Source organism: Aphis gossypii, chromosome 1 (genome assembly GCF_020184175.1).
Source record: "Aphis gossypii isolate Hap1 chromosome 1, ASM2018417v2, whole genome shotgun sequence".
Taxonomy (NCBI): domain Eukaryota; kingdom Metazoa; phylum Arthropoda; class Insecta; order Hemiptera; family Aphididae; genus Aphis; species Aphis gossypii.
The window spans coordinates 33,237,267-33,263,686 of NC_065530.1; the positions used below are offsets into that span (position 1 = coordinate 33,237,267).

The 26,420-nt window shown below is 27.3% G+C and overlaps 3 protein-coding genes across 6 annotated transcripts in view; 2 read left to right on the forward strand and 1 right to left on the reverse strand.

Moving 5' to 3' along the window:
* LOC114124167 (NADH dehydrogenase [ubiquinone] iron-sulfur protein 4, mitochondrial) overlaps nucleotides 1-26,039 on the forward strand; it is a 45,582-nt gene extending 19,543 nt beyond the window's left edge. The window contains exons 1-5 of one of the 3 annotated variants that reach the window (XM_050199829.1): nucleotides 3,190-3,202; nucleotides 20,564-20,678; nucleotides 20,797-20,959; nucleotides 25,456-25,631; nucleotides 25,699-26,039. In XM_050199829.1, the coding sequence (XP_050055786.1) occupies nucleotides 20,608-20,678; nucleotides 20,797-20,959; nucleotides 25,456-25,631; nucleotides 25,699-25,879 (591 nt within the window). In that variant the 5' untranslated portion in view covers nucleotides 3,190-3,202; nucleotides 20,564-20,607 and the 3' untranslated portion in view covers nucleotides 25,880-26,039. Of the gene's footprint in view, nucleotides 1-3,189; nucleotides 3,203-20,450; nucleotides 20,679-20,796; nucleotides 20,960-25,455; nucleotides 25,632-25,698 lie in introns of those variants that run through there. The other 2 variants (XM_050199826.1, XM_027987354.2) reach the window with 2 other exon arrangements.
* Nucleotides 3,894-12,285, forward strand: LOC114126859 (C3 and PZP-like alpha-2-macroglobulin domain-containing protein 8). 2 transcript variants are annotated; one of them, XM_050199693.1, is made up of 8 exons: nucleotides 3,894-4,081; nucleotides 5,618-5,754; nucleotides 5,867-6,131; nucleotides 6,421-6,632; nucleotides 6,897-7,158; nucleotides 7,343-7,590; nucleotides 7,660-7,803; nucleotides 9,972-11,379. In XM_050199693.1, exons 1-8 carry the CDS (start codon nucleotides 4,072-4,074, stop codon nucleotides 10,311-10,313), a joined length of 1,620 nt encoding a protein of 539 aa, XP_050055650.1. In that variant the 5' UTR covers nucleotides 3,894-4,071; the 3' UTR covers nucleotides 10,314-11,379. The 2 variants fall into 2 exon arrangements, with proteins under 2 accessions (XP_050055650.1, XP_050055652.1); XM_050199695.1 differs by lacking the exon at nucleotides 9,972-11,379 and adding an exon at nucleotides 12,048-12,285 and having other exon boundaries at nucleotides 3,904-4,081.
* LOC114124166 (uncharacterized) lies at nucleotides 18,905-23,054 on the reverse strand. The gene is made up of 4 exons (XM_027987351.2): nucleotides 22,917-23,054; nucleotides 20,222-20,324; nucleotides 19,903-20,139; nucleotides 18,905-19,798 (listed from the first exon to the last, which is right to left on the reverse strand). Exons 2-4 carry the CDS (start codon nucleotides 20,276-20,278, stop codon nucleotides 19,010-19,012), a joined length of 1,083 nt encoding a protein of 360 aa, XP_027843152.1. The 5' UTR covers nucleotides 20,279-20,324; nucleotides 22,917-23,054; the 3' UTR covers nucleotides 18,905-19,009.
* Nucleotides 26,040-26,420: the final 381 nt, after the last annotated feature.

The following is a 26,420-nucleotide window of genomic DNA, read 5'->3' on the forward strand; positions in this document are numbered from 1 at the left end:
CACCATTATTGGATTAAGTATCGAAAAAATATTGTTTGATATGAAGTTATAGAACTTAATCAATTTCTCAATTGTAATACTTACAACATTGTGAATAATATTTTATAGTAAAAACCTTAATAACCTTCTTCAACGGAACCAAGTGAGTGGCGGATAGTTGAAGAATTATTTTAATTAGATGGATAAAAGTAAAAATTAATTTTTATATTCATAATAGTAATAATATCTATATTTTAATATTATACATTAATTATTTGTATTATAGGCATTTATAGGCGTGAATTTTAAAAGTTAAAACTAAAAATATTATTTAGATTTTATACCTTTGTTCTAATACATTAAAAATAGTATATAAATACAAAATCATAAATAATAGTTAGAGGCACCATCACTATTTTGATTTCTGGTGTGAATAAAAAAAAAAAAAAACTAGGTTTTTATAAGCTTGTTTATAAAATATACAATTTGTTTAAATACAATTAGTTTGAATACCTACTGTTAGCACTATTTTGGCAATTTATATTATGTTAGTTTTATTATTAGGGCTCGTGAGTTCATGCTCTAAAAAATGCCTAAATAAGTATGTACTTATGCACTAAAAACTGGAAAAATATGCCTTTAAAAGTTCAGAAATATGTATTTATAACTTATATGCACTAAAAATCTATAAATATGTTTATATGTAGATTAAAAAATAAAAATATTATAAGTATATATTTTTGGAATAACAAAAAATGTCCATTCATATTTGTAAAAGTTATATTTTATTTGTTTAGTTTATTAATGTAATTAACACCATTATGTAATTTTCTAATAAATACTAGTCTAGTAAGATCCCGAGAAAATTTACCAATTTTACTCAAATTTGGTTTAAACAATACAACTTGATGCTCTCCAAACAAGTTGATACTTTATTACCTATGTACTAAATAATTTATTGTGTTACTATTTAAAATCCATTTGGCTGGATACGTTTCATTGTTAACAATATTTTTAGCACTGTGTTCTGTATATGAATACTTCTGATCCGATAAAATTAAGTACCTATTATAGTCAATTTAGCTTATTTTTTTATAGGTACCTAACTATTTTTCTGAACAATTCATATATTTGTAAGGATAAGCTAACTTTCTAGTACCTAACTGTACTTTAGGAAAATATTTACCGAGTTCTTTAAATTGATGTTTTTCAAGATTTTTTGTTAATTTGTCTAAAGAACTAGATAAGAATTTAAATTAATCAATAAATCATAATTCTGATATAGTGATATTAATATAATACTTTCACCTTTGATATATTTTACATGTTGCGTACATTTTGAAAAAGATAAATATAAATTTTTCCTTATTATTTGGAATTTATTTTATTTTATTACTATCATTCCCAAATTCTTTTATAAATAGATGAGCATCATAACCCGAAAGATTATGACAAGCAATTGGGATAAATAATACATTTTGAATTTTGATAAGTACCTACGATTGCAAATAGAATGAGCCATCCCCCTATATTTTCCAATTAAGTGGTAATTTTTTTTATTATACAATCTGTAAATATATTATTTTTATAATAAGCATAAGTGTTGTAAAGATAGAAATAGAATAAAAATAAAATGAAGAGAGACTGATGACTTTAGCGAAGCATGGAACTTCATGAATATAATAATATAAATAAAATAAAGGTACAAATAAGTAGAGGTATACATTTAATAATATTTATTATACCTATTATGTTATTAAGGCATTCCGTATTCGAGACAAGTGATTTTTACATCAAACTACACAATTTTTAATTCCTAAATGTGTACCTCACGTGGTTAAAATTATTGCAGTGCGCAAGTGAAACATTTTGACATTTTAGTTGTTCACATCAAATATTGTATTAATTGAGCAAGTGGATCAATGCGGATTTTATGCAACAACAAATACCTATATATTTTTTCAATATTCATGCAAATAGAAATTCAAAAATATGCAATATAATTTATAAAGTTCTTTTTTGAGCGCTTAAAAAGACTTAACATTTTAAAAACTTATTACAAAATGACGTATATTAATAAAAGAAATAATTTTTGAAATAAAAATGCTCAATTAATTACAACCAAACTATTACGGATAAAAAAAAGACATCAAATAGTAAGCTAAACACAATAATAATTTATAATTTAATAACAGTATACACAATTATTCTTATATGAGACTCAATGATGAATAAAATATACATTTTGTTTCAACATAATATTATTAAAATATATTATAGATATTTTAATGCGAATGTATTAGGTAGGTATTGTAAGTGCGCTAGGGAGCATATATCAGTTCAGAAAAAAAGGTTCTTTTTAAATAGTAAAAATGAAATGTTGTAAAATATCATATGGGTGTTATTTTTTTTGCAGTACAATTAATATCATCGGGAAAATACCACTACACGTATAATATACTTCGATATAAATTCAAACATTTCAGATGTGACAATGTGACATATTAGAATTACCTACCTATATTATACATTGATGTGCATTATCTTCGGGTGCACATGCGTAAATCAGGGCCTGCATTATATTATCCCTACTAATCCCTATATATTATACAGGGTGTATATATGATATATGTATATAATAAGTAATTATAATATGTCGTTCAACATCGGTCGAACAGTTTTTTTGTACCTACATGTAAATGGTTCCTATACCGAAATCGGCGATACCTTTATATTCGACGACAAACCATATACACTACAACGACGACGATGACAAAAGACGACCTGTAAGCAGTCAATAAGCTAAGAAATTCAAACATTAAAATAATTTTAACAGAACCTTAAAGTTTTATCCAGAGGCGTGTCTAGGACCAAAATTTAGGACAGGCCTTGTTATAATATATAAATATAATTTTAAAATGCATATTTTGGGTATATTTAAAGGTTAAAAATCAGGGTAGGCCCGGGCCTACCAGGTCTACCCGCTGGACACGCCTCTGGTTTTATCAAACCATTAAAAAAACATTTAAAAAAGAAAATTTTAACCGATTATAAATACCTAGGTAGCTTAAAATAAGTTTAAATATTTTTACATTTTAATAAATTATTTTCACCTTCGACATTAATAAATTTGTATAGTAGAAAATTATATTTAGTTGGCACTTTGATCAAAAGTAAAAATCTGTAGCTTTTGAGAAAATAAATCATAATTCTCAGACATATCGGACATGATATGATAAATTTCAAAATATATTTTGTCTTTTGGGGCTATTTATAGTATAACTTGAAATTTTTAACATAATATTATGTATGATAGAAAAATCGTGAAAATTTTTTTGTGTCTTTACTGAGTACTGGATTTAAAGAATATCGAAAATACACGCGGTAAACTTAAAAAGAAGCGAGGATTCGAGCAGTGGTTCGAGTCGAACGTTGCAATCGGGGCCACCTCAGAGCAGAGCATAGCGAAACACATTATGTACCTGTATTGTTATTTTTCTTTTTTTACGTGCGAGAGGACAACGGACACGGTTCGCGTCTTCGTCTATACTCTACATTATAGACTCTATATAATATAGACGAGCTGGTGCTAATGTCGCCGCACGGAAGACGAATAACCGTAAATAATTTCAAGGTCGGTTTTTATTTTACATTTTACATTTATAATATTATTATATACGAGCGAAAATACGTTTCGCAGCAGCTTTCTCTGCGTTGGCCGATCGGATGAGTCGTCGGCCGCGGGGGGATACCTCGAGTCTCGACTCACCGATCGTTGCGGTCTGTCGGTCGCGCGAGGTGGGGAACACTGGTCCGTGCGCAGTGACGCCGCAGCACCGCCCAACACCCGCCTGCCCTAAGTGGCGTTGCCCGTGTGTTATTTTCCCGACTTGGGAGGCGCGGGCCGCGGTGTATTTCCGTATGACGGTCGCAGCGCCACAGCGGTCCGGCAGTCGAATCAGTCGATTATAATCTGTCGTCCTAGTCTGTGGTGGCGTTAATAGTCCGCAGGTAGCCGTTCAACCGTCGTCGATCCGCCTGAGTTTTCGTCAGCGAAAATCCTAAAGAAAACAGCGCAACACGACATCAATAATGGCCACCGGTAAGCGATATACGTCACGCTCGTCTATTGAAAAAATGGTTACGGCGTTCGCGTTTTGAATACTGTACGCACGTCACTCACAGTTGAGAAAATAATGTGGAACACCGTCACATACGGTCGCGTAACATATTGTTCGTGTACAGGTTCCTATACTTTTCAGTTTGGAGACCGTGAGAACAACGGTTTTGTTAACATTGTGGTGCTGAACGTCTAGCCGGATAAGCGCCCCGGAAGGGAGGGGGGGGGGCGAACTGGGGCATTTGCCCCTCCTTGCAGGCTTTTCAAAAATATGTTTTAAATTGAATGTTTTAAGATAAATTACTATATTTATTATATTACAAATCCTAACATTGCCCCCTCCTAGAAAAATTTCTGCCGGCGCCAATGCGTCTAGGCCTTAATTCAATCGTAATAATATAGGGTACTACACTACTACCCAATGCAGATGACATTACACTCGTTGGTGATTAATCCGTACGAGAGACTGGTCTATTTTTGTTGTGCCTAGTGCCTACGTACCTACACCTACCTACTCGGGTCTCGGATATATGTGATTTATTAATAATATTATATACCTAATGGCTAATAATATAAAATATTGTAGTTTTAGCCTATCGCTCGAGACTATTTAATAAACATATTTTTATTACGTACATTATTCATAATGTATTTCCTAAATAGTTGATTAGGTACGTTTATTTATGTCCGTAATACGAAAGGAATTTATTAAATTTTTATCGCTCGAGGCCAGTGGCGTAGTTATGGGGGGGGATATGGGGATAGATCCCCCCCCAGAGCCTTTTTTTTAATGTTTAAATCATTGACTTATTGGAGCCTCCCACTTTATGTTTAACCAATAAATTGTATATCCCCCCCCAGAACAAAATCATAACTACGCCACTGCTCGAGGCTCGTAGGTTGTATTGGTAGAATACGGTATAATCGCATTATTAACAATACCTAATAATTATAAATTATAATTATTTTATCACGTAACTAAGTACTAGTTATAATTTATAACATAAATATAAGCGTTATTTTAAATATTAGAAAACGTTGATAGTATAGATACCATATTATTATAATTAATTATGTATATAGGTAACAAATTATTTTTCCACAGGATTCATTACCTACATAGAATTATAGAATATGGTTTATTTTACTTATAATTTACTATAATACAATTTACATTAAATTCTTCAAAAATGTCTTAAACAGGTAATGTCAAATGTGTAACTTCTATAAAATATTTGGATGTTTCCGTTTGTACATAGAAAAGAATAATTTTATATTAAAACATTTATGTTAAAATGTATAAATATTAAAAAAAACTACCAACATTTTACTATTTTTTTTTTTTTTTACTAGTGACAAACAATATCTCAACCTATATTTTTACTATACCTACAATGGGTTTTTGTCTAAAATAAGTAATAAATGATATAATAAATTAGTACTTTAATAGGTATACCTTTTATAATGATATAAATTAATTTATTAGAATTAATTGTTCATTTTTGTTTTATGTTATAGAAATAACAACAGTTGATAGCCAAGATTATAAATTCAACCCTTTGAATTTTGGTTCCTTACATTTTACCGTCAAAGCATCAAACGATGCTCATATTGCATTAACTGCTACTGCAGAAAACAAGCCGCCCAAATATGAGGTATCTATATTTGTTTTATATTTACAATTTTAACTTTGCCAAGTTAGTTTTTTTTTTTAATTTAATTTTTTTTTAAATATAAAGTACATATTATTGCTTGTGTTTTAACCAGATATTCCTCGGAGGTTGGGGTAATACCAAATCTTCTATACGTAAAAACAATGAAGAACCAGACAAGGTTATTGTTGATACTCCAAAACTATTAAATGGTGGTGAAGCCAGAGGATTTTGGATCAAATGGGGTGGTGGTTTTATTGGTGTAGGAAAACAAGGAGAAGAAAAACCATTTATGTCATGGCAAGATGATGAATCTCTAAATGTGTTGTTTTATGGTGTTCGTAGTGGATGGGGAGCTACAGGTGTATGGACTATTGAAGGTTTGTTTATATATCATCAAATAACATTAATCAATTTTAATTAAATATAGTAATAACAATAACAGTGTAAAAAAAAAAAATGTATTATCAAGAAAAAAATGTACCTATTAACAAAATTTAAAAAATATCATAAATTTAAGTATATAATCTTAGTTTTTAGGAGTGGTGTTGGACCGTTTAGAGTACTCATAATATCTATAATATTATTTTTTTTATTTTTTGGTCGTTTAAGTATTTAACTTCACATAATTTGGTTTTAAATTTTGTTTTTAAAATTGAATTCATATAGATAATATTTATATAAACACTGAAGATAGTAAGGAGTTCATATTTAGAGCTATACTTCATGGATCAATAAGTTTTTCGGTAGATAGTGCCAATGATGCACACATTGTCTTGGCAACTAAAAATAAAGAATCTGAACCTATGATAGAGGTATTACTTGGTGGCTGGAAGAATACAGCATCTGCCATTCGTTACAACAAACAAACACCAGATAAGGTTATAAATTATATTATTTTGTGCTTTCAATTTAACTCCTCTGATGCTCTTGCTTGATTTAATGTTTCTAACTAAATGGTTCCAATTCTTAAACTAAATTCAGTATACTTATTGTTTTATCTTTAATAATAAGTTTAACATATTTTCAAGTTATAATTCTGATTAACTCTTATTAACTTATTGTGACAATCGTGTTTTATTCGTGTATGATTTTGATAACAGAAGAAATGTATTAAATGTATAAAATGATTGATGTGTTTAAAGGTGCACGTTGACACTCCTCAACTTCTGTGTAAAGACACTCCAAAGAAATTTGTCATTTTTTGGAGAGATGGTGTTTATGAAGTTTATGGTGAAAAAACTAAACTATTTGAATGGAAAGATTCAAATCCATTTAGCATTTCTCATTATGGAGTACGCACTTGTTGGGGGGCTGTTGGTAATTGGCACATTCATGGTGCAGCAGATGTTCAATTTAAAAGCCAAGTAGTTGCTACCCCAAAACCAAAACCTTTAAAAGGAAAAGGTTAGGAATGCCCCCATGTATACTTAATTGTGATTAGTACATTTTTAATTATATTTGTAAAATAATTATGTTATATATATATATATATATGTGTGTGTGTGTAATTGTGTAATGTGTATAATATTATATTTATAAATATTGATTTATTAAATGTAATATTAAACATTAAATTTTATTTTTTTAGCTCCACCTGCAGCTTCACCTGGTTGGAACCTTGATGGACCATCCTCTGGTCCAGTTCAATGGATTCATGCTAGTAATGGACAAATACCACCAAATGCTTTACCGGGTGGTTTTGATGCTACTAATGAACAACTATATGTAGCCAGAGCAGAACATAATGGAGCTCTGATTCCTGGTAAACTTGTTCCCTCACATGGTGTTGTCTATATACCTTGGGGTGGTGTTGAAAATCCCAAAGAAAACTATGAAGTTAGAAAACATTATACATTTTCAATCAACATACATTTTAGATATTATTTTATATTTTATTTGATTTAGGTACTTTGCAACTGTAATGGTACATGGGTAAAAGCCAATAATGGAGAAATCCCAGTAGGAGCATTATCTTCAGGTCATTCTGAAGATGGTGAACCATTGTTTGTTGGACGTGGTGAACATAATGGTTCTTTAACTGTTGGCAAGGTAAATATAAAATATTTTTTGATAACATTTAATTAATTCATATTAGCTAAACTATGTAAGATAAATTGATAAGCAGGGTTTGAATTTTTTTACATTATAAAATATACTAAAAAAAATGTATAAATAAATATTCCAAAACTGTACTTAAAAATTCCATAATATTTTATTTTAAATATTTAATCTTCACAAAAAAAGTAAAAAATAAAAACAAAAACAATAACCATTTAATGAATCATCAAAATTTTTTTTTTACTTAATGCTATACATTTTAGCGCAGTGATAATTTTATAATTGTTATTACTAAAGATAATTTATTTGTCTTATTTTAGTTATTTACTGTAATTCTAAAGAATTTTTAAAAAAATTATCTTTATCCTTGGCAACAGAGATCCTCATTGGACCATCCCTTGTCCTTTGGTACACAAAATAGGTCATACTTGTTGAGCCACATTGTTACAACTATGTATAAGTTCCCACGAGACTAAATAATGTAAATTGTTCCTTTCATTGGTGATTTAAGATATTTAGATTGTAAGGGTTATCTGTGTGCAACAACTGGACCGTTATTTATTTTATTGAATAAATAAGCAATTTACAATCGAAATATGTGAGCATATCATTACATATTTGTAACAATAATTTATTATAATATTACAGAGTAAGTTTTTATTAATTTTTTTCACATACATGTTAATTATAGTTTTAAATTTAGAAAAATTGGACTAAAAATGCATTATAAATGTACAAAATTGAAATAACAAGTCAACGTTTGCATTACATTTTTATATTTAACTAGAAATTTGTACCAAACTTAACCTAGTTAATAAATACAGAAGAACAAAAAAAGCTCAACAACATCCATTATTTGTTTTTGATGTTTATAATTACAATATTTACACTTTTTAGTGATTATGTTTATGTGTATTTTTTCATAATATATAGATTATAGATTGGTTATTTAAAAAATTTAATTCACCTAATAGGTAAGTTAAATATTATATTATTTTTTCATATCTGTGAACTAATTTTAAAATGTTATAATAATTAATGATTTTGCCACAGAATAGGTGAAATTTCATCTATTCTATGATTTTACTACTATATATCAATACATGGCACAGTAGGTATATAAATAATATTTTATTATTTAAATCATTAATAATCATATAATTTATTTAAATATGTATAATAATTTATCAAATGTTTAGTATCATGTGTGTCAATGATCTGGATTCATTTTGTGTACAACTAAATGTAATTTTAATTTAATAAAATTTATTAAAAGTTATGACGAATAATAAATTAATAATACCTAATTAATTAGTAATTACTAACAAAGTATATATTTTATTACTAGTATAATAATATGAAAAATAATAACATCATATAAACATATAAGTGGAGAATGTATTTAATTACTTATTTTTGTATATAAAAAAAGGTTGTCAAGTGGGCATTGCTTTGTTGTACAATAAGTATCTAGTGGATAGTAGATCTCTGTTATGGGTATGTTAAATTTAAATTAAATGGTCCTGAGGAAATACTATCTGTTTACTTATTTCTATATAACTATTCAATTTAATCTATTATAATATAGTCAACCAAGAACACCTATTATTTTTCGATAGACATTCCAATTTTATAATAAGTTAAATGAATGTGTCCCAAATAGAATAATTTACCCATTAATTATTAACATTTTTGTACAGTATTCATAGACACAACTAAGGTCTATTTTTTTTTTTTGAGGGGGGGGGGCTAGATCAAATACAATGTGTGTATATTTTGTTTATGGAATGTGTAACATTGATAATATCTGAAATAATAATAATATTTGAAGGGACTAAGATCCCCCAAGCCCCCACCTAATTGGCCTATGACAGTATTGTACACAATATATTTTTTAATATACTTATTACTTAAATGTATGTTTATAGTATAAATTTATCAGAAAAATCTATTTATTTAGAAAGAAATTAAATATAGCCTTAATACCTAATCGTTGATTAATCGCTTATCTGTTTTATATCTTTGCAATATCTTTGAATAAACTGTGATTTTAGTAGATAATCTAGTACATTTTCCATTATATGTATTATATATGTATGTTTTACTAATTATCTATGAAGTATTATGTCTGTAATAAATTGTATGTACTTTATTTCTAGGAAAATCAGAATAATACAAAACCAGAGAAAACAAATAATATAATGGCTCAGCATTATTTATGTTTACACTGTAAGGATAGTTCTTACATAGAAACACTAATTCAATCATTGAAGAGTTCATTAGAAAAAGAAAGTGATGACCATGATGTTTTTGGTGCTTATGTAGCTATGGAAATGAGAAACTTGAAAACGACGGATGCACAAACTAAATTAAGAGGAGAAATACGAGATTGTATATCTCGATTCATTCGTGAAGATTTATCAAACCATTTAAAAGATGGTTTAAAAATGGACACAGTTTCTGGTGAAAAAAAAAAGGACAGTTGGGAACTCATTAATTAATTGTTGATTCTTATTTAATACTACTTAAACATTATCTTCATATATTTTTTAATAAGTATACATAAATAATGAATATAAAATATATTTCTTTTAATTTAAAGAATCATTCATTACTTAAATTTAAATTGGAGCATATAAAAAAAAAAATAGTGTATTGTAAAACAATGGTAGGGATTTTTTTAGTCAATAGTTATACATCAAAACTGAAAGAAATTCACATTTTTAGTTATATCTGTTGATAAATTAAATTATATAGATAAATAATAAAGTTTTTATTATACAACTGGGCAAAATCAAGGTTACTTTATTGGAAAGCAAATTATTAACTTAATCACAATTTTTAAATTATTTATAATATTTAGCTATCTACTTATGATGATTATTAATATGTTAACTATTTTATTTTATATCAATACGTTTAAAAGAATATTTTGAAAATAACTATTTCACTTAGTTTTGGCAGTCTATAATATAATATAATATTGTATTTTATTTTTTCAATTTTCAAATCTACTTATCAGTGCTATATATTATAATAAAAAAATGAAATTACAGTTTTGGATTAAAATGTTTTTTTATGTCTATTTAACTTAGAAATAAATGTATTAGTCTTACAACTAGTAACATTTTTTTTCTATGAACACTCAAATTAAGATTACCTACTTAAAAATGCTTCCGTAAAACAGATTAGTCACTAATTAAAGTTACATGTACACAAACTGACATTATCAAAAGAAAACAAAGTTAATTAATATGCTGCAAAACAATCTATAAATTTATTTTGAATCAAGACATTATGTATTTTGAAGAGATATTTTTCAACTAGTTTCCTTCAACGAAGTATTGGTATAACTAAGTTATGCTTAATATCATCTTTAGAATGTGGTGTTAAATTTTAACTTTAAATTGTAATGATATGAATTTATAATCAATCTGTATTAAGATATGAGAAGTGAGACCAGTACTTAGACATTTGGGTCTTCTAGAGTGTACCCTATTTCAATTGTAATTAAAATGTTTGTAATATTATTTTGAATAAATATATATTTAATGTTCCTAGTTCAAACTTTGTATTTTGTGTTGAAATAAACAATGACTCAATTTGTTTCTAATTTAACATGGCTGGTCATTAATCCTGCATATAACCAATAATAGATGTGGATTATCCATAAAATACATCACTTTCCACAATATCCATTCTTAATACTATTTAAAATTGGATAAAATAAAATGTTATTGTTTGTTTGTAAAATGTACTATATTATTATATTATTAAATAAATACATATAAAAAGATTTTAACATAAACTGTTGCAATTGTCGGCCATTATAAAACTGTATTTTGAATAAATGCTTACTATCCCAAAAATGAATTTTTAATTTAATAAAAATTGTTTTTCTTTGAACATCATTATTTAATTCTGCGTATATTTTTATATAATTCATAATTTTGTAAAAATTTTAAACACCAGGTCCTAATTACAGATACTGTGTACCTATACTCTATAGTATAATATTTTGATAAGCAATAAATATAACCCTGGAACACTGATATTCAAATAAACTTTATAATAAACTTTAAACAGCATCATTTTTAAATTAATTTTATTTGTACATATTTCAAATTATTATTGTTTAAGTATTTTTATAAAATTGATGATTTATTGATACTTACGTAAGCTATTTGGTTATATAGATAATTTAAATATTTAATATGATTTGGTTGTTGTTACAGGTTCAACCTAGTCACAGTGTTTGTTATGTACCATTTGGTGGTGAAGAAGTACCTCTGAATGATTATGAAGTGTTGGTAGTTTAAAGCTATCGGTATTAACCAAAGATGAAAGAAGTATTACACATTTTAAAAATGGCATGTTGAATTTATCGGAACTTAAGAATTTTTTTTAACGCTTTATTTATACTTACATTATTTATAATTTTTTGAAAACATTAAATCTATCACGGCATTAACATTATGTCTTAATTATTTTTATTTCATACAATCATTGAATAAAATAATAATATACTGATTGATTATTTGAAAAGCAAACCAGATGTGGTACCTTCTCACCATTATTGGATTAAGTATCGAAAAAATATTGTTTGATATGAAGTTATAGAACTTAATCAATTTCTCAATTGTAATACTTACAACATTGTGAATAATATTTTATAGTAAAAACCTTAATAACCTTCTTCAACGGAACCAAGTGAGTGGCGGATAGTTGAAGAATTATTTTAATTAGATGGATAAAAGTAAAAATTAATTTTTATATTCATAATAGTAATAATATCTATATTTTAATATTATACATTAATTATTTGTATTATAGGCATTTATAGGCGTGAATTTTAAAAGTTAAAACTAAAAATATTATTTAGATTTTATACCTTCGTGTTAATACATTAAAAATAGTATATAAATACAAAATCATAAATAATAGTTAGAGGCACCATCACTATTTTGATTTCTGGTATGAATAAAAAAAAAAAAACTAGGTTTTTATAAGCTTGTTTATAAAATATACAATTTGTTTAAATAAAATTAGTTTGAATACCTACTGTTAGCACTATTTTGGCAATTTATATTATGTTAGTTTTATTATTAGGGCTCGTGAGTTCATGCTCTAAAAAATGCCTAAATAAGTATGTACTTATGCACTAAAAACTGGAAAAATATGCCTTTAAAAGTTCAGAAATATGTATTTATAACTTATATGCACTAAAAATCTATAAATATGTAGATTAAAAAATAAAAATATTATAAGTATATATTTTTGGAATAACAAAAAATGTCCATTCATATTTGTAAAAGTTATATTTTATTTGTTTAGTTTATTAATGTAATTAACACCATTATGTAATTTTCTAATAAATACTAGTCTAGTAAGATCCCGAGAAAATTTACCAATTTTACTCAAATTTGGTTTAAACAATACAACTTGATGCTCTCCAAACAAGTTGATACTTTATTACCTATGTACTAAATAATTTATTGTGTTACTATTTAAAATCCATTTGGCTGGATACGTTTCATTGTTAACAATATTTTTAGCACTGTGTTCTGTATATGAATACTTCTGATCCGATAAAATTAAGTACCTATTATAGTCAATTTAGCTTATTTTTTATAGGTACCTAACTATTTTTCTGAACAATTCATATATTTGTAAGGATAAGCTAACTTTCTAGTACCTAACTGTACTTTAGGAAAATATTTACCGAGTTCTTTAAATTGATGTTTTTCAAGATTTTTTGTTAATTTGTCTAAAGAACTAGATAAGAATTTAAATTAATCAATAAATCATAATTCTGATATAGTGATATTAATATAATATTTTCACCTTTGATATATTTTACATGTTGCGTACATTTTGAAAAAGATAAATATAAATTTTTCCTTATTATTTGGAATTTATTTTATTTTATTACTATCATTCCCAAATTCTTTTATAAATAGATGAGCATCATAACCCGAAAGATTATGACAAGCAATTGGGATAAATAATACATTTTGAATTTTGATAAGTACCTACGATTGCAGATAGAATGAGCCATCCCCCTATATTTTCCAATTAAGTAGTAATTTTTTTTATTATACAATCTGTAAATATATTATTTTTATAATAAGCATAAGTGTTGTAAAGATAGAAATAAAATAAAAATAAAATGAAGAGAGACTGATGACTTAAGCGAAGCATGGAACTTCATGAATATAATAATATAAATAAAATAAAGGTACAAATAAGTAGAGGTATACATTTAATAATATATATTATACCTATTATGTTATTAAGGCATTCCGTATTCGAGACAAGTGATTTTTACATCAAACTACACAATTTTTAATTCCTAAATGTATACCTCACGTGGTTAAAATTATTGCAGTGCTCAAGTGAAACATTTTGACATTTTAGTTGTTCACATCAAATATTGTATTAATTGAGCAAGTGGATCAATGCGGATTTTATGCAACAACAAATACCTATATATTTTTTCAATATTCATGCAAATAGAAATTCAAAAATATGCAATATAATTTATAAAGTTCTTTTTTGAGCGCTTAAAAAGACTTAACATTTTAAAAACTTATTACAAAATGACGTATATTAATAAAAGAAATAATTTTTGAAATAAAAATGCTCAATTAATTACAACCAAACTATTACGGATAAAAAAAAGACATCAAATAGTAAGCTAAACACAATAATAATTTATAATATAATAACAGTATAGTACGCAATTATTGTTATGTAAGACTCAATGTTGAATAAAATATACATTTTGTTTCAACATAATATTATTAATATATTATAGATATTTTAATGCGAATGTATTAGGTAGGTATTGTAAGTGCGCTAGGGAGCATATATCAGTTCAGAAAAAAAGGTTATTTTTAAATAATAAAAATGAAATGTTGTAAAATATCATATGGGTGTTATTTTGTTTGCAGTACAATTAATATCATCGGGAAAATACCACTACACGTATAATATACTTCGATATAAATTCAAACATTTCAGATGTGACAATGTGACATATTAGAATTACCTACCTATATTATACATCGATGTGCATTATCTTCGGGTGCACATGCGTAAATCAGGGCCTGCATTATATTATCCCTACTAATCTCTATATATTATACAGGGAGTATATATGATATATGTATATAATAGGTAATTATAATATGTCGTTCAACGTCGGTCGAACAGTTTTTTTGTACCTACATGTAAATGGTTCCTATACCGAAATCGGCGATACCTTTATATTTGATGACAAGCCATACATACACTACAACGACGACGATGACAAAAGACGACCTGTAAGCAGTCCGACTACCCACCACTGACCTTTTCAGTTTTCATCATTACAATATAATAGAAAGCACTCGCTGGACCGTGAGCGAGGCCCCGACCCGGCCGACCCTCTTTAGACCTTTTCTATTTATAGACGAACTCGGTGGCGGGTGGTTTTGTCTTCTACCTCCCCCCCCCTATCGGTCCCATCACCAACTACCCGCTGTACACCGCCGACTACCGGGAAACGTTGCCCGCCACGACCCCACAAGCTCAACACCGTCGGCCATTATTCGATTATTCGTGTTCGGAGACCCGTACGGCGCGCATGAGATCGCTCGAATACCGAACGTAGTTGTGTCTGCAGACTTGGGTACAATCGGTATAATACCGTCGACTGCAACAGTATTATAGTGTTCGTCGGCTGTTCAGACCGCCGTTCACCACTCGTCGTCGATGGCTGTCGAGAAAATTCTAGCAAAATGTCGTCTTACAACGATTCCTCCGGTGACACGCTCTTGGACTTTCGGTTCACGACACAAGGTTGGTTCGGGCGAGTAACAGGTATTATAATGTTTTCGGCTACGAAGTTCTTCACCACGTAGGTATAACCGCCGAGTCCGTGTTGTTCGTTTGACGTAGATCGTGGCGTAGGCCTGTGAGGTCCAGGCCTAGGCCGGCAAATTTTGTAAGAAATGGAAAAAAAATCACATAAATATTTACTACATTTTTTTTTCTTTGGCTAGGGGGGTATTTAAAAAGTCCTATAGGACGGCATCTGTTCTAAATCCGACGTTACGCGTGTATAATATTATTGTGTTTGTTTAACGTTAATTTTTTGTCGTTCTCAGGTTCTACGCGGTACAGACATGACATGACGACGCTTGCCCGAAGCACTGCCACTGGGCGCCGACGTTCAAGTCGTATAGTTTCGTCTGGTCTGCGAGACAATCCTGTAAAAATTTACTTTAAGCGCACGATGGATAGTGTCATGACTCAAAGACACATGTTTTGTTCGGTTTGAAGAACTCCAGTTCCAATGAGGTTTCGAGGTTCCATACTTTTTCCAAAGCAGTACTCGAAGGAGAGAAATAGATTCGACCTCGGAGCGACGATTCGATGTAACTATGTTGTTGAGTTGAATTTTTTATTTTTAGTTTTTTGTAATTATTTTTTAATTTTAATTTAGGAAGAGATAATATTACGAGTATACTGTACAGATCCATGCCATCATCAGATGATTACCTGACTACGTCAAACTAGCCGCATGGTACCTACATATGATCGATGTACTAAGGAATATTATTTAGTACCTAAATGTCTTAGCATATAATATACATTTATTGTAAGTGAATGAACTAACAAGAATAATTTTTGAATATAAATACATAGGAACTAAGTAAAATTTCTGAAGTTTTATTAGTCAAAATGTTAAATAATTTATTATTTAATATTGTATAGATACGTCTAAAGACAACGATCTAATTATTAGAAATTAAATTATAATATATCAGATTAAAATCTTAAGAACATCTTTTAAGCTTTAATTATTTTTTTTTCTTTTCGTAGTAAAGATTTAAAAATATAACTAAGTGTTATAGATATTATTATTATGAATTGAAGATAATTTTAAAACTAAATTTTATCTCATGAATGTAGCATAAAAATCTAAGTACAATTAACATTTTATAACTAAAAATTATAAATAAGGATATTTTGCAATGGTACTGATTTATGTAGTTTCTGAAGTACAATAGTGCAGTACTTTTTCCAAACAAAAAGTTTCATATTTTTTAACAAATTAAGTAGGCACCTTCTACCAATAATAATAGTTATTATATATATCATACATATGACATACATCCATTGAATTTTTTTTGTTAGAATTAGATTGAAAATCGAATACTGGATAATATGGGTACCTACTTATTTTTAAAATTTCTTAATTGTTAAACATAAGATACAGATAGTAAACATTAAACATTTATGGCTGAAAATTGAATAATATTAAATTAAATTACTTGACATTTTGAGTATAATTCATAATCAATATTTTATACAATGATTCATTTAAAGTATTCAATAATTGATTTCTAATATCCAAAAATGTGTGCGAACACATTCCTTATTAATTATAATTCCTAATTTATAGGTAGCTGTTTGCAAAATGATACTATTAAATAAAATAATTATTAACCAATCTATGTAATAAAAAAATGTAATTTTTTTTTATTATTTTTAACCTGTACACTGTTAAATCAAATTGTGGAATTATATTATTATTTGATAGTTCTACGGATAAATTTTATAAAAGGGAAGTCTTGGAAATACATATCACTATCTGTCAACCTATTTTACTATACTTTCTTAATTTGTTGTGCAGTGGTTACTACTTTGATAAAAATTCTTTTACGTGTGGATCTGAATAGGTAGGTTAGTCATAATTTCTAAAACAATTAAAGTATTGAGATTGATAGTCAACTAAAAAGAATTAATATTAGTTCATACAGGTTTTATTATATTTTTAAGTTATTACATTTCAATATAATTAAAAATTAAATTAAATTTTAACAATTATTAATGCTTTAAGTTTAAGGTGAATTTATAATAATAATAATTTTAGATGATAAAGAAAACAATATATAAATATTTGAAAACCAGAATATTCAATGAATTTAATGATTTAAAAAAATACCTGCTAAAAAAGTAACAGTTTAAATTATTACAATATTATTTTAAATATGATTATTAATGCTCATCAAAACCACTTATATTTTATTTTATTGTATCTTGTGAGGAACAATATGATTAACACCTACTAAATATATTTAAGGATTTAGCTTTAAAATAATATTTTTATATATTTAATACCCATATTATAACAGTATATTTTTTATTCTCAGACAGTTTCTTTTTCTTAAAATTTTTATTTATATTTATTAATTTATTATGTTTCTATAAATCTAAGTATATATCTAAACAATACCCTTATGATAAATTAAGAAAAAGTTAATCCTAAATATTAATTTAACTCTACTTATTTGTTTAAGAAAAAAATAAAAATGACATTTGAGTGAAGGCATAATTTAGTTTCTCCAAGTCTAGTTAATAATTATGATTTAATCTTTAATGTATGTTAATTTAAATTCAAAAAAATAATTTAAGGTTAATAGTATTAATGTTTTGTATTGAATGCATATTAAATAAAAACAACTTAAACTTCTTACAAATTGAAAAGAAAAAAATGAAAAACTTTTTAGTATATAATTTTATTACCTACTGATTAAATATCAGACTAAAATTGTTTTAAAATAATAATGCTAAATAAATGTCATTTATATACATCCCCCATTATCATGATATATTTTAGTCAAAATACTTTTTATATTATATTGATATATGTTATTATTATAAGATTTTTTTTATTTAATGGAACAAATTAATAAAATTTTTAAAACATACCAATTAATACTATTATTATACTAATGTTATTATTGTTACTTACTAATTTATTTTTTTAATAGAAAAATTTTGAATGGGAATATAAAGAAGAAATGAGCGTAATGAATATACTTCAAAGGAGTATACTCTTGAGTTATGGATCAGCAACATCCAAGGTTACCAAAAAAAGTATTTATCTATGATGCAGAGTATTTAAAAAACAGAAAAAAAACATTTTTATTCATTAAAATTCGCTTAGGAAGCACTTGGACAAAAAAAATTATTAACATAGTTTATATCAGTTATTTTTTATAAGTTTAAATTCATTTTTTTTTTTTTTTGGTAAATATTATAAATATTATGTAATAAATATTGCTTATATTTAAGTAACAGTCAATTGTAATATATATTGCCACTATAAATAATTAAAAAAAACATGGATATTGAATTCCATGGTTTAGGACATGACGTCCTCATTTTGGTCATCAATACTTGAATCATCATCGTCAGAAATATTTTTTGTAACAGATAAAAATGTCTTAATAATTTTACATTTTGTTTGATTGCAATCGCATGGGTTGGGATGTGCCTCGTGTTCAGAGTCCAGCATTTCTAGGTTGATACTGTAATGTCTTGAGTTTGGACTGTTGCGACTGAATTGTACATTGAACATTACAGCATCGCCTTCTTCTACTTCTATTTGTGTGGGCAGTACTATGATGGTCTGTTTCCAATGTGTTATTGGTGACGAAGGTGAAGTGCTCAGGGTGGTGCCAGAAGTCGGGAACTGTACATCAAACCAAAAACACACTCCCTGATAAATTCCGCTCTTTTCGACAATGGTTAGATATCGTTGTGCTGTGATTGTGTCGAGCTGTTGCGGCAGACAACTCTTAAGGTTCAATTCTACAATGGGACTGACGTTGTGAGCGAGCATGTTCTCGACTTGAACGCTCATGATTTTTGGTCTATTCAGGTATAAGTTGTGCAAGGCATTGGCAAACGATCTCATTTTAACACCACAGACGTTGTCCCATTCCGAATAGAGATCCGGCAACGCGCACGGAGACGCATAGAGCGTACAATGAGACGGAAACATGAGTCCGTCCGGTTTCAGGAACTTGTCTCGCGCCACAATAACGCTGTCCAACATGCTCTCGTGCAACATGTAAAATCCCATCCACTCTGAAACAATAATGTCCACCGGATAGGGCAAAGTGACGTCCTCTACTTTGCTATAGACCACCTGTAAACACGAAAGGGGACGATTAGAGAAGCGTAGTATTTATATAATTCATAGTCATTACTCATGATATTATTAATAAATTATTATCTTTATATTGTACACACTTCGATGGTATCTGAAAAATGGTTTTCGGCCACTAGCTGTCGGGCCATCTCGGCCGTCTTGCTGGCTTCGACTGCGAACACCTTAGTCGCTCCCGCCTGGGCGCAGAATATGGACAGTATCCCGGTGCCCGCTCCCACGTCCAATACGGTTTTACCCTCGAACACCGATCGGCTAGATAGGATAGCATTTTTATACGTCTCGGTTCTAGCCGAGTCCTGTATCATTAATTTATGGACCTGAAACGTATACAATATACACTGAGAAAACGTTCAAACGCAATTTACGCGCGAGACGTCGTCGGCGGCGGTAAGGATTTACCTCCAGATCGCCATAGCTCGAGAAATAGGCGTCCGCATCCGGATCGGTATCGGTCATTGTACGATCGTTGTGTTTGAAAATCTGCGCGCGTGATATTTATAACCTGCAAAAATTTGGTAATCGGGTTAAGGTAAAACGAGTAATCTTATCATTTCGGCCGTGTTTAGCAGCTGTTGCCGCCGCGCTATCAGAGTTTGGCAATCACACCGATCGCGACGATATTATACCATCACGACTATAATCAGTGTACGGACACTGAAAACTGATAGAGAAATTCGTCTACGTGAATTAGACGCTTTTTTTTTTTTCGTTTTTCGCGACCTTTTTTATACGCTCAGACATATCATAAGAAAATAATAATTAAAAAAGAGATCGACTAACACGACATGGCTTTCAATTTATTCAATCGATCCGCGAGTAAAGTAATCAGAAATGCGGTCGTACCGTCGTCGACGTCGTAAGTAATACTCTAATACATACAATACATTACACACACACCCGACTGAAATAATTATTATTTTAATAATATTCCGTGTTACCCGTCGAGTTTTACATGGAATTATGCGTTTGTAAAGGGTTACAAGAGGGCTGTTCACGGGTGCTGTTCGGTCGGCCAAAGAAGACAAAGGATTAGAACAGGTTTACTCCAAAAAAGAATCGCTTTTGCTGGACACTAATAATGTCATTGGAAAGTCAGCCAACACGAGTGTTCAGAATTACATCGAAGTTGATAGCAAAGTATGTCATTCTAAGTTATACTCTAACTAGTAGAATTGAAAATTGAAACACACATAATTTATTAACCTAGTTTTTATCATTCAGTAAGTTTTCTTGTGCATATAGAGCGCAACAAAAATATTATCTTAAACCGAGATTTCATTGATCCGTTATCGGTCGATCCAGTGCCAGGGTATCAAACGACAGAGTTTTAAGATTTCCAATGTTTGATTATAACTACTAAACAGTTTAATAATTTGATTCAATTTTATTTTCTACAATTAATAATGTTTGTACTAATTTATCATTGTTATAAAAAAATGAAATTACAATTAAACACTCAAATCCAGCCCATATTTTAAGTGACCCTCTGAGATTTTCTTAGTAGTTCGTCATCCCCTTCAGGGCCCTGGGTTCATCGATAAATGAACCTATCAGTATGAAACTAGCGTAATACTGATTGTAAAAACTAAAAAAATTTATGACTTAACGTATTATTATGATGAATTTGATCATGAGTCAGACCAACTGATATGCATTTATAATAGGTACCTATTATATTAATTATTCTAACCGTTATGAATTTATCTTTAGTTAAGAGTTTTTTATGGCTACCACTAAATTTAATTAAAAAGATGTTCAAGATGTTGATTCTACTACTAGATTTCACAATAAACTTCAATCACACACAAATCCACTAATCACTAAACTATCGACTAACACACTTCCAACAACCCACCCCGTATTCTGAAAAGAAAATGGTATAGAGATGTTCTTCCTTAGTATTTGAGTAAGATAAATGCTGGGTGTTACTATACCAGGTTACACCTTTTAAGTTTAAAAATTTCACTGTTATTATTATCACTTACATAAATCTAACTGGGTAACCTTCCTAATTTTTAATCTTAAGATTCATGTTAACTATTTTCTATGTTACTTATCAAACCTATTTATTAATCAAAAAATGTATAGATTGTAGATTTATTTCAATAATAATAAAAAAAAAGTTGATTAGTTATTAGATTACATTTGTCAGTTAAAATATATATGTATAAACATTCTATAATATAATTAAAATAAAATTATTGTTGTTTGTAACTAAATATAATATTGAAGATTATTAATTTTTCTTTAAAAAAAAATGTATTGAGAAGTATAAAGTTAGGAAAATTAGAAACATATTTTAAAGTTCTATACAGTTGAATCTTGTTAACTTGAATTTTAAGGGAGGTAAAAATTAATTCGACTTCTGTATTTTTTGAGTTACAAATATTGCATTGAGTGTATAGGACGGGTATTCCCTAAGGACAAAAAAAAAATCAAGTTATCGAGACTAGGCTATACTTAGTTATATTTTATATATTTTTAAATGTGATTTTTATTGTTAACTCATATATTATAAAATATAAAAATAAATGTCTTTTTTTTCTAGACTCAAAAATTATTGAACCGTCTTCAATAAAAATAATATCAATAAATATTTTTACTTTGGGTGGAATATAGCTTTTTTCAGTTAATAAAAATTGAATAATTTTTTGTTTATTTATAGGGTTGCTATAGGTTACAAATATTACAATAGTTATTATGATAGAATATAATCATATTATAATATTTTGTAATTTTTGTCAGTAAAGATATTTTATACTAATATAAAATACTTTTTGAATTTAAAAAAAAAAATAATCAATAATATTTTTGCAGAAGCAAAATATAAGTGATAAAATAAAAATCCCAAACAAGTTGTAAGAGTATTAGAACTGAAATCATAGATAACATAATATGCTTACAATTGGTAAGAAAAAAAGTTACTTATTACTATCCACTGCAGGCGCGCAACTAAGTTTTATTTATCTCTGGGCCAGTATAGAATAATGCTTAGTAAGAAAATAGCTGTTTATCATAAAATTATTTAAGTGTAATATTATAAAACTAAAATATAAAAAATTTTAAAATTTAAAGTTGTATATTATGTACTTACTCAGGACACCTGTGATGCTTTAACTCGAGCTTTAACTCTACTAAGTTGTGAAAACTCTATAATAATAATGGCTAGTGCATAATGATTTTGGAAAGACCAATAACAGGTTTGCTAATCTTTATAATCTTAATAAGATTTTTTGTTGACAACATACATACATGTTAACCTAAATTATAGGGGCACCCTCAGTATTGTGCTAGTCTTTGATCATTTTAAACTAATTTATGTCATATAATATAACTATACTTTTATAAATTTTACTAATATAATGTATACTATACTTATTGTGATAAAGATTTAATTAATAATTTGCCATAAATCAATATGATACCTGCATGAAACATCAATAATTTAATAATATCAGTTTTGTGAAAATTCAATATATATTTGTTTATTATCACCAACTAAATTTCCATATTAATTATTATTGTTTATTATTAATCACAATTAAATTTGCAACGAATTTTGCATTACTGTTATATTATTATTTGGTATTTTCTACTTAATTGTATTATATAAGATTATTAACCTAAAACTGTTGGGTACCTTACTAAATCCACATGGCATGTTTTTATAAAATGTACATTTTTCTGTAAATTCCTTAAGTATTGTTAGTTTAATTAGATATTACACCAAAATCATAAATGTTATCAAATTATTCTAATTATATTTTATTTAAAAATTATTCTTATCATTCTGGTAATTATTAACTGTAAATGTTGGGTATTTTTAATATTATAGTAAGTATTTGTAATCAATGATATTAGTTAAAATAAAAATATTTTTAGTTGGTTGTATTAAAATTTTTTATTTTTTTAAAACATTTTTAAGTAAATTTATTATTTATTAGTTGTAACTGAATAACAAAGCTTTGTCGAGTGCATTTATTATTACCAAAAAAGTTAAGTTCATATTTTTTTTTTTAAATTAATTTTCAAATAAAGTTATCTAAAGTGGAATTAAATACTAATAATTTTCTTTTAAGGGTTACTTTGTCTTAAAACTGATAAATTTAATTTTAAAGACTAAATATATTACCTTCAATTTTTATTTTTTTTTTTTTTATTATCGAATATTTTTTGAAAAGATGACTTGTTCTCTCAAGTGAATTCTAATATTAATCCAGTAAGTATTTCATTAAATTTTAAAAGTAATAAAAAACATAAAATAATTCTAGATTTTAAGTAAGATATATATGTACATAAAATATATATATACATATATTTTGTGGTTATTTATTTGAAATTCAATAAATCTTTTAAAGTATTCTACTATACATTTATACATTCAAGTATTCAGCCTAATTAATATAAACACATTGCGATTAATATATCAACTAGTCTGTTATTATAATTTTTAAATTATTGTCTTAGAAGCTAGAAAATATATTTTATCTCGATGAACCTTATATTGTTGTTTAATGTATTATATTATATGAGATTATAAAATCTCGTAATGAATAAACAACTAAATTTATCTTATTTTGTACCATCATTTTGTTGAAATTGATTTTTACGTAATTCAAAATGATGTATTATATTTAAAATTATAATCTATAACTAAGTCCTAAATAAAGTTTTATGAAAGGTCATTAGATAATTTGTATCCCAGTGGCCAGTGTGTAGTTTTTTTTTTGAACCTAGTTGCATCCCTAACAGTATAAGTATCGATAACTACTTATTTAATAATTTAACAAACAGAGTATAAGTAATATTAATCATGTATTGTATTTCCTTTTATTATAATTCCACCAAAATAATCATAAATAATATTTTAAAAAAACTTATAAATATTGTATGTTTTGAAAAATTCAGTTATTAATTCTTAGTATATATAGGTTCCTATTATGCCTATACATTTAATAATTTACTCAATTTGAAATATAACATTTTTAAATATATTTTTTGTTAATTAACTATTTATAACTATGTTCCTATAATAATTGCAATAGATAATAATCTTAGTGATTTTAATTAAATTTATGTACACATTTGTTACACTGAAGATTGTAACTTAAAAGAAATAATACTTCCATAACATATAAAAATTATCAATCTTTTATACACAACAGAAGTGGATATTTTTGATTTTGTTACTTACGCTATTGCTATTAGAAATTAGGTATTGAATTTATAAGTTACTAAACTTTCATTTTTTTAAGACACAAGTTTATGAATCTACTAAAAATATTTGTACAAATTTATATTTGTTCATGTAGGTAAATCTTAAATATCCGTAAATTTAAGAATTGAATTAAATATGAAATATTACGTCTAATGTACGATATAATTTTCATATTTTAATTAATATGTTTAATCATTAAAAAAATATTTATTTCCACAATATTTATATTACACTAGTTTTGTAAGAAAGTATTATTTGTATTTCAATTTATGTAATTTTTTGTGTCTCATTTTGTAACTATTATGATACTTATATGCTGAAAAATAAATTTTAAATTTTTAGGTTATTTTAATATTTATCATACAACATCATATTGTGCCATGTTTGTAATGTTTTGAATTTTCTTATTATTTAGGTAGATTTGAGTACTGTCACCGGTGTACCCGAAGAACACGTTAAAACTCGTCTAGTAAAAATAAGTAAAGCTACCAAAAATGTTATGCAATCCGGTACTGACAACACTCATAATTGGGTGATGGAATTTGATAACAGAGAGCGTTGGGAAAATCCATTAATGGGCTGGACATCAACGTATGCACATCCTTTTTATTACAATATTATTAGTCCGTGGACATAATGAGATGGGTTATTTTTTTAGTGGTGATCCATTGTCAAACATGAAGATTGAGTTTGTTGATAAAGCTGATGCCATCAATTTTTGTGAGAAAAACGGATGGAAGTGGTACTTAGAAGCAGAGTCCAAAGCCAGACCCATAAGAGCTAAGTCTTATGCAAACAACTTCTCGTGGAATAAACGCACGAGAACTTCTACCAAGTAAACATACACAGTAATTGTGTAATAATAGTTAAAGCGATCCATGTAAAAAAAAAATATATTATATTATGTATTTAATTTTCAATTGTAAAACTCTTGCTATAGTGTAAATTAGACACGCCGTTTTTCATAGGGTAATAAAATACAATACTCATTTGTTGAAATTTGTGTCAATTTTTTTTATTGTTTTTTATTTTATTTTAACAAAAAAATCAATATTATACAAAATTTCAAAACGTAATATATCAAACTTAACTGTCTAACAGTTGAAAATATTTAAAATACAAGAACAAATATATGACAAAAGGATTTTTATAATAATAATAATAATAATAATAATAATCATAATAATAGTTGTTTGATTGAATAAGTCGTTCCATAAGTACAACATCAAAAATCTCGATAGTACTATTTATTATATGAAACACGTGATCATAATATTGTTTTATTGTATTAATTAGTAGTTGAACTTGTACATACGTCAAACTATATTAATACAATAATAATATCTTGAAGACTTGAACGACTACCTCAAACCAGCAAGA

Coding starts and splice junctions, on each gene's coding strand:
- LOC114126859 (XM_050199693.1), top strand. Junction 5,755..5,866: donor ACAAGCCGCCCAAATATGAG/GTATCTATATTT, acceptor TGTTTTAACCAG/ATATTCCTCGGAGGTTGGGG. Junction 7,804..9,971: donor GTTCTTTAACTGTTGGCAAG/GTAAATATAAAA, acceptor CTTTATTTCTAG/GAAAATCAGAATAATACAAA.
- LOC114124166 (XM_027987351.2), bottom strand. CDS start 20,278: ATGACCGATACCGATCCGGATGCGGACGCCTATTTCTCGAGCTATGGC. Junction 20,140..20,221: donor CGAGCTATGGCGATCTGGAG/GTAAATCCTTAC, acceptor TATACGTTTCAG/GTCCATAAATTAATGATACA. Junction 19,799..19,902: donor ATTTTTCAGATACCATCGAA/GTGTGTACAATA, acceptor TCGTGTTTACAG/GTGGTCTATAGCAAAGTAGA.